At 34.4% G+C, this 9,734-nt stretch overlaps 1 protein-coding gene across 1 annotated transcript in view; it reads right to left on the bottom strand.

The window, feature by feature from the left end:
- The window catches only part of LOC107662565 (glypican-6-like), a 57,936-nt gene that overhangs the window by 16,620 nt on the left and 31,582 nt on the right, over positions 1-9,734 (bottom strand). Inside the window, exons 5-7 of the mRNA XM_016452628.1 lie at positions 7,676-7,806; positions 5,228-5,371; positions 3,263-3,292 (exon numbers count right to left, since the gene is read on the bottom strand). Coding sequence (XP_016308114.1) covers positions 3,263-3,292; positions 5,228-5,371; positions 7,676-7,806 — 305 coding nt within the window. The remainder of the gene's footprint in view (positions 1-3,262; positions 3,293-5,227; positions 5,372-7,675; positions 7,807-9,734) is intronic.

Here is a 9,734-nt window from a genome sequence, read left to right as displayed (position 1 = left end):
TGTATATATTAGGGGTGTAACGGTTCACAAAATTCACGGTTCGGTTCGGTTCGATACGACACAGTGGTGTCACGGTTCGGTACGTTCTGTACGGGGGTAATTGGTTACGTCGCAATGCCGGTGAACGTCTTAATCTCAATCAATTCACTATATGCAGAAAGTGAAAGTAAAAACGGAATGACGGAGTAATGACGGAGCATTATTCTCTCAGAGATGACGAGAGACGAATCTACTTCAACATAACAGTATATAGCTAACTGTTTTCATTTATTCCATTAATATTTCTCTTGTGGCCTGTACATAGTGGAAAAAAATTTGATTAGTTGATTATAGGCCTATAATTCATTGTATAATAGACCTGTTTTAAAAGTAAACAGCCTAATCTTTTGTTATCCTCGCAGCGCGTCAGTTATGCGGTAATTATTGTGGGGCAAATTAATTGTAATTTTAATTTAATAAAAGTAACTTCATAACAATAATAGGCCTAATAAAAATAAGAATGTAACAGGCCGGCCTACATTAATTGGAAATGCCAAATATCTTAATACTGCCAACAACTGATGTTTTTGACAATATATCTGGCTATCGTCGATACAAGATCATCGTCTTTCGACGCACCCCAGCAAGAGGAGGTTATCACGGGGCAGACAGCACGTCGCCTGTTACGTCGTTTAGGCTGCCTTGTTGAGCGTAGTGGCACTGAGAACATTATATTTCACACACTTTAAACTCTTTTAGTTTCCAAATGTAAGAGGATTAGTGCAACGAATTGAACCAAAAGCCTCGTAACGAACGGTTCAATACGAATATGTGTATCGTTACACCCCTAATATATATATATATATATATAATGTATTTCTTTTTTTGTTTATTTAAATGTGTGTGTGTGTTAATATAATTCATATGAATATGTCTATATATACACAAGCAAATATACACATCTGACTGTTATTTACTATACAATCAATATGAACAAAAACTATATTATATAAAACTTTAAGTAAAATGATATAGAAAAATAATATTTTTTTTTATACTTGAAATAAAATAAACATTACCTGAAACAAAATAATACATATAATAAACTTTAAACTTATTTTATTTCAGCTAGTTGCAAAGGTAACTTTTCTCATTTTCATTCATTTGTGTGTCTAAATATAAAAACACATACATTTTATATTAGATTTCATATTGCAACCAAAATCATTATATGTATATACTGTATGTATAATGTTTATGTATAACATTATAAAAAATTAACAAAAAATAATAATAAAACAAAAAAAAATAAAAATGTATAAAAACTATACTGACATTTAAAAATACAACAACAACAAAAAACCTAAAATTGTAACTAAAATTTAAATGAAAAGGGAAATAAAAATTTTTTAAAAAAAATCTGCAGATGCAGTCAGATCTTATATGTATATACTGTATGTATAATGTTTATGTATAACATTATAAAAAATTAACAAAAAATAATAATAAAACAAAAAAAAATAAAAATGTATAAAAACTATACTGACATTTAAAAATACAACAACAACAAAAAACCTAAAATTGTAACTAAAATTTAAATGAAAAGGGAAATAAAAAAATCAAAAAAAAATCTGCAGATGCAGTCAGATCAGTAACGGTTTCGGCCCTCGAGGACCTGAAGCCATTAGCAAACACACAGGAGGAATCAGACATCATGAGGCGTAACGCTGCACCTCTCCAGAGAGTCACCTCAACACAGCACACTCTCTCTAGATGAACTGCATCCACTCACTGAGCGCATCAAATACACGTCAGTGTGCTATGAGCTTCTGAACTGTAGATTAATACAAGTTTGAGTGTAATATGAAAGAAGGAGATATTATGGTAAATGCATAACAATATGCATGCAATTTTGATGCCACTATGTAACTACAATCTGTGTGAAATTACATGTTTCATGTGACGTGACCCAGTGTTATTTTAATATTTTATTACAGTATTTAGTGATTTTATTTAAGGTTATATTATAATCATTTTAAATTTGTTTTATTTTATTATATTTAATTTTAATTTTAGTTTAATAATTTAGTTTTTTTTAATAAATTAGTTTTTGTCATTTTTATTATTTTTATGTCAATATAGTTTTCATTATTTTTTATTTCAGATTTAGTTTTAATTATTTAAGCACATTAAGTTAAACTAAATGAAAATTAGAAATGTTGCTTTGACAACTAGCTTATATAAAATAAGTAAAAAAAAATTCATATTTTATTTTATTTCAGGTAATGTTTATTTTATTTCAAGTAAAAATATATTATTCTGAATTAATTTTTATTTTAAATTTTCCATTTTCATTTTAGTTAAGGTGTTAGTAATTTTGTTGTGTATTTTTATCAGTTTTGTTAGTTTTTTTTTTTCTTAAATGTCAATTTAGTGTTCATTATTTTTAATTTCAGATTTAGTTTTACTTATTTTAGTACATCAAGTTAATATTTCTTTGGCAACTAACTGCAATAAATTAAGTTTAATGTTTTATTTTGTGCAATGTTTATTTTATTTAAAGTAATAAAAATGATGATTTTGAATTCGTTTTTAGTTTCTATTTTCCACTTTCATTTTTGTTAAAGTTTTAGTAATTTTTTGTTTTTCTGTCATTTTTTTGTCAGAAATTAATTTATTTTGATTTCAGATTTAGTTTTAGTTATTATCAGTTTAAACTAAATGCAAATAAGAGATGTCGTCTTGGTAACCAGTTCAAATGAAATAAGTTTAATTGTTTTATATTTGATGTTATTTCAGGTCGAAGTCATTTCAAGTAACAGAAATGTTTTTTATGATTTTAATTTACTATAATAATCCTAACGCGGGCACAACAGTTTTCAGTATAAATTGTTTGTGAAACCATTCTTACATAAAAGTCTAAGATAGTTGCATTTAATTCTATATAAAATGATTTACAAAGAAAAGTGCTTCATCAATGAGTCCTGGATATAAAAAAAATACATTATATTTATAATGACATACTTCAACTTTAATATTTCAGATATTTAAGAGACACTTTACTATTAAGTGATTAGATATGTTTTAAATGATTGGATTTATGTGAGATACATGACATGGTACATATGAAGTCTCTGTAATGAATAGAGCGCTATACAGATGAGCAGAAAGCACCTGCTGAGCCGAGAGCTCAGATCCTCAGAAACATATCTGCGACGCATCGCACACAAGTCAAGCAGCGCTGACACACTGAGCAGGGAAATAAATATCAGGCAACTCTTACACTGTGTTGCATGACTTTCCACACAATCCTCTGGCAGGCATTGAAAAGAGGGAGAGAAAGAGACGAGAGAAATAAATGCATTATATATGGGGTCCAAAATACTGAGACTAGTGGGTTTTTTAGGGTTTTGTTTATTTAACCTTGAAAGCTTGAAAGCATCATTAAAGCTGAAGGAGATAAACCAGACCAAATAAGAAAAACCTAACAACTAAAACATGCATATATATATATATACATAAGAGTTCATTTGCAAAAACCGATAAACGCCACTTTAAAACAAATGAGCTGATTGCCGTGCATTATTCTCCACACTTATGCTCTAAACAATGTAATGACATGAAAAAATACTAAATTCACAAAGCTTTTTATTTCTGGTTCTCAGATATGAAGAGCTCATTTGCAAAAACCGATAAACGCCACTTTAAAAAAAATGAGCTGATTGTCGTGCATTATTCTCCACATATAGCGCGATCTGAACCCTAAACACGTTTTGTCCACTTTCAAGGCATCGCGAATTCACGTTTTACTGCAGAAGCCGACAAGCGCCCTTGTTGTTTTTGAACAGAAGCTGATGAGTGCATTTCAGCGAATCAGTGCGCTGTATTCAGGTCAGCTGACAAGGCTACTTTCACTTTGAAAAGACGTGCTAGACTAGCTGAGAGGAGTTTCGTCAAAGCTGACTAAAAGTGATCGAGGACGGATAATTTCGATGAACCTGTGATATCTTCTCCAGGGCGAAAAAGGAAAGTAAAAGCTGAAGGGTTTTCACGAAAGCTTGCAAAAGCAGCGCGTTACAATAGTAACTTGTAATAGTAAAAATTTAGTTATCGATTTTTGCAAATGAACTCTTCATATATATATATATATATATATATATATATATATATGTGTTTGTGTGTATTTTTATATTTTTATATACGCCAATCAATAGAGAGTCTTCACTAACGGTCAAGAGAAAACAAGAATTAATTTTGCCATCAGCGTGAACGAAGGTTACAGATAATGGTTTCGTCTCAAAACCTAGTGTGCTGCCTACGTAGACAGTATTTTAAGACATCATAGATGTGATTCAAAGGCAAAATGTCAGCAGTTATTTAAGATTCCTCATTTTAATACAGCATCACATTCAAAAGTTTGGTTCTAATATTTTTGAATGCCTCTTCTGCTCAACAAGGCTGCATTCATTTGTGACCCTGCAGCACAAAAGCAGTGTTAAGTCGCTGGGGTATATTTGTAGCAATAGCCAAAAATACATTGTATGGGTCAAAATTATTGATTTTTCTTTTATGCCAAAAATCATTAGGATATTAAGTAAAGATCATGTTCCATGAAGATATTTTGTAAATTTCCTACCGTAAATATATCAAAACTTAATTTTTGATTAGTAATATGCACTGCTAAGAACTTCATTTGGACAACTTTAAAGGCCATTTTCTCAATATTTAAATTTTTTGCACGCTCAGATTCCAGATTTTCAAATAGTTGTGTCTCGGCCAAATATTGTCCTATCATAACAAACCATACGTCAATGGAAAGCTTATTTATTCAGCTTTCAGATGATGTATAAATCTCAATTTCAAAAAATTGACCCTTATGACTGGTTTAGTGGTCCAGGGTCACATTTGATCAAAAATACAGTAAAAATATTATTACAATTTAAAATAGCTGTTTTATATGTGAATATATTGTAAAATGTAATTTATTTCTGTGATCAAAGATGAATTTTCAGCATCATTACTCCAGTCTTCAGTGTCACATGATCTTCAGAAATCATTCTAATGTTCTTTTGTAACATTCTAAATGTCTTTAATGTCACTTGTGATCAATTTAATGCACCCTTGCTGAATAAAAGTACTAATTTCTCCTAAAACATCAGGGTGCCTCTGCAGGCAGTTCAGGAGGTTTTAGACGGAGCCCGTGTTTCCCGCAGGTACTTGAGTCTGATCACGCTAGATTTGCTCTTACCAGGCGGTCGAGGCGAGTGGCGTCCGCGGCGGTCGGAAGCTCCTCGGGGTTGTAGGGACTGAAGCGGCCGCTGAATGTGTCGGAGACGCCGCGGGCCGACCTGCTCATTCCTGAAGGCTTCGGCTGTCCACAACCTTGGAAAACCTGCAATTACACAAAGAGTTTGAGGAGTGCGTCTGCATTCGGCTGAGCGGAGAAACACAAACACGCTATTCTCACTCCAACATCAAATGACGAAGGAAAACAATATGGTTATGTCCAACTTAGCTGCATCTTTCGTGCCTAAAATCGGTTTCATTCTCAACCACATGTTATTTCATGGCTTTAAATCAGAACTGTAAACACCATATACACCATATGAGGGGGAAATGTCGCCCCTTAAATTCACAACAGTGGTAGACCGATATGAGTCTTTCAATCACCAGTTCTTACATTTATTAAATTGGTTCCACTAATGTTGCATATTTGTTTATATCTTGGCTTTAAATATGAACAATTCTGAAAACATTTGGGTAGTTGATGCCGCACATGCCAGTGCATTAGATTTGAGGTAATTTTTACATCAATATAGAAGAGAAAACTGCATATTTTGGGGTGAATTTGAAGTAAGAGAAAATATTATTTTGGATACATTTTTGTATGAGTATATAAGAGAAAATCTTTAGTTTTAGATGAATTTTTATATGAACATATATGAGGAAAATGTCAATTTTTAGGTAACTTTTTTATGAATATATAAGAGAAAAAAATTATATTTTTATGTGAATTTGAATATGAATATATAAGAGAAAAACTATATTTTTAGGTGAATTTTTATATGGATACATAAGAGAAAAAAATATTTTAGGTGAATTTTTATATGAATACATAAGAGAAAAAATATTTTTCGGTGAAGTTTTATATGTATAATTTTGGGTGAATTGTTATATGAATATATAAGAGAAAAATGTATATTTTATGTGAATTTGAATATGAATATATAAGAGAAAAACTATATTTTTAGGTGAATTTTTATATGACTATACAAGAGGAAAATGTACATTGTCAGGATTAATTTTATGTACATTTATAAGAGAACAAATATATTTTTAGTTGAATTTTTATATGGATACATAAGAGAAAAAATATTTAGGTGAATTTTTATATGAATACATAAGAGAAAAAATATTTTTAGGTGAAGTTTTATATAATATTTTATGCGAATTGTTATATGAATGTATACAAGGAAAATGTATATCTTTCAGTGAAGTTTTTATATGAATACACAAGAGAAAATATATATTTTGGGGTGAATTTATTTTATGAATATATAAGAGAACAAATGTATATTTTAGGTGATTTTTTGTAAGAATATTTATGAGAAAAACGTATTTAAGTGAATTTTTAAATGAATATATAAGAGAGAAACATTTTTAGGTGAACCGTTATATAAATATATAATTGGAAAATATATAATGTTTAGGTAACATTTTATATGAATATATAAGAGAAAATGTATATTTTAGGTGAATTTCTATATAAGATAAATTTTTAATTGTTTAGCTGAATTTTATTATAAATATATGAGAGATTTTTTTTTTTGTGCCATGACCTGGCACAAACAAATAATGTTTTTTGTGCCATAACATTATTAATGTTAACTAAAGCTAAAACCATAAATATTTTCACTATTTAAAATAATAAAATAAAATAAATGTTAACTGGAATAAAATAACATATAAAAACAACAACAACAAAAAAACAACGTAAAATAACTAAAACTAAATAAACTAAAAACAAAATTTATTTAAAAACGTAAAAAAAAACCTAAAAAAAACACAACAGTAAAATTATTAACATTTAAAGTAAACAATGAAAGTGAAAATTTAAAATATAATAATAAAATCTAACTCAAGATATTAACAAAAACTACAATATACCAATGCTATTTAAATAACACTGTCCGTGGCTGATTTTTCTGAATTTGAATAAACTTTTCACATTCACTAGCTCACTTTAAATGGACTTGCCATGTAAAACCAATGGTTTACTTGTAGTTGTCTCTGCATATTAAAGGATAAGAGAAAGTATTTTAACAACCATGACACACATCAACTTCAACTATTCCAAGAAGTTGAAATCCCGCGAGGGGGCCGAATAACGGCATCTCCTGTGTGATTTAAACCACGCTCTGCCATTTTTTCTCCTCCAAAAACTGCAATTAGTGGCTGCGTCAGAAATGCAGAGAGATGCAGGAGACACATTTACTGGCCCGAGCGCCGAGCTACAAATTTCTGACCATCCGCAACTATGCTGTTAAAAATAAGACTGGAAGCGGGATGAGAGGCTTCGGGTTCGGAGCTGAAGCCAGCAAAAGCCACAGATCACTTAATTCTAGGCTTGCTTGTTCAAGACGTGATATCACAACATGATGATTATGGAGGAGCGCAGCTGCTGGATGGGACATACTTGATAGGAGAGCTGCATGCTGTTCTCCTGCATGTTCATGATGGCTTCGGATATCTTCACATCGATGGGCTCCATGACGGACTCGATGTTGAAGGGCCCCTCCAGGCGCTCCATCACGAGCAGCATGGCATCTGTCAAAACACACAAACCAGAAGAAAGACAGACAGATTGTGTGTTATTTAATAGCCAGTGATAGTCCACCTGGAGACTGCAATGCATTTGGTTAACAGCTCAAAACATTAATTATGAGCTTTCATGCCAAACATGTCCAGGTCACATTTCACCCCAAATGAAAAAATGTCCACAAGTGCCATGAAAAAAATTGTCCTTAAAATAGGCTTTATTTTCTTTTAGGCAAAATATAATTCCTAAAAAAAAATGCACAAAAATTCTGCAAAAATGGTCCTCAATATGCGTTTTATTTTATTTTTTAGGATAAATATAATTTATAAAAAAATGTACAGTCCTTAAAATAGCTTTATTTTAATTTTAAGCACAATATAACTTCTAATAAAAGTCCTTAAAATAGCGTCTCGGTTACGTATGTAACCCTCGTTCCTTGAAGGAGGGAACGGAGACGTCATGTCGGTGACTGACAAATTGGGATCTCGCTTAGAGAGACCAATCCCTTCGAGTGTAAACTAAACAAGCCAATGCACATTGGCATGTGATGATTGCATCCAGCTGCCGCTGATCACATCGTGAGCATAAAAAGGCAGCCGGTGCAACGCATACCAGGTTTTCGCTGAGGAGTCGAGCCGGTGACCCAACCGCTCAGCAGTGGCACAGCAGCCGTGGCGACGGGACGTGACGTCTCCGTTCCCTCCTTCAGGGAACGAGGGTTACATACATAACCGAGACGTTCCCTTTCAGTCGGTCACTCTTGACGTCATTGGGAATCCTTACCAAAGCGCCATGGATCCTGCCCCTTCCATTGTCCTGTGCGAGCCTCCTGCACCCCTGTTTGGTGTAGGCGGGGGCTCGCAACAAGAAGACCAGTCACCCTTGTCGTAGCACTACCCACTCAGTGAGATTGGATAACACTGGGAAAACGTATCCGTTCTTCTTGGAACAGGAATTTACCGTGGACTTTACACATATGGGATCCACTTAGGTCTCTACATATGGAACCCAGCCCTCTACTGGTTCTCAAGGATTCATCGAGTGAGGGCCTGGCACCGGATGTTCCGCCACGTCTGGCTGCCGAGTGGATGGAGGAGCTTGACAGGGCCTACAATACGGACACTCTGGAGCAGTTTTAGCAAGCCGACACTAAACCGAGGCTTCTCATTGCCTCTACCTGTTTGAGGTGAGAACACAGGAGGATACCGGCTCCACACGAAGGCTATAGAATCTAGCGAATGTGTTGGGGGTTGCCCAGCCAATAAGGCTCTACAAATATCTGTCAGCGAGGCGCCACGAGCCAGCGCCCAGGAGGATGCAACACTTCTAGTAGAGTGAGCTCGCAACATGAGCAGGCAGGGCACAACCTGTGCCTGACCCAAGAGGGTATAGAGGGGGGCCGGGGAGGATTTAACCTTCTCGCCCCCCTAAGGAACCTGATGACCAGGTCATCCTTCCCTACCAACTTCCCTTCCACGGGGTCATGGTTAGCAGCAAGCGCAGCGACATAGACTTTAAGGGTGGAGGGAGACAGCGTTCGCTTCAACCCTTGCTGCAAAAAGGAAAGCACGACCCTGATCGGGCATTTCCGGGGGTCTTCTCGGTGAGAAGAACACCACTCGACTAACAGGTTCCACTTCAAGGCGTAAGTGTGTCTCGTAGATGGTGCTCTCAACGAAGTGATGGTGTCAACTACCTCCTGGGGAAGGTCACCTAGAACCTCCGCGTCCCGTCCATTTGCGAAGGCCCCGCGGCCAGCTGTGTGCCAGTGCATCCGTGCCGAGTGTTCCTTCGGTCAGGGAGTAAAACAACTGGCAGTGAGAAGTCTCTGGAGATGCAAACAGGTATACTTGAGCGTCTCCGAAACGTCTCCAAATCAGCTAGGAGCATAGCTCGTGACAGCTCGTCGGCCGTACGGTTGAGCAGACCCGGAAAA

The sequence above is a fragment of the Sinocyclocheilus anshuiensis genome, unplaced genomic scaffold (assembly GCF_001515605.1).
Source record: "Sinocyclocheilus anshuiensis isolate Anshui unplaced genomic scaffold, SAMN03320099.WGS_v1.1 scaffold1555, whole genome shotgun sequence".
Classification (NCBI taxonomy): domain Eukaryota; kingdom Metazoa; phylum Chordata; class Actinopteri; order Cypriniformes; family Cyprinidae; genus Sinocyclocheilus; species Sinocyclocheilus anshuiensis.
The sequence above is the reverse complement of the archived record's forward strand: the minus strand, read 5'-3'. Positions and strand labels throughout refer to the sequence as shown.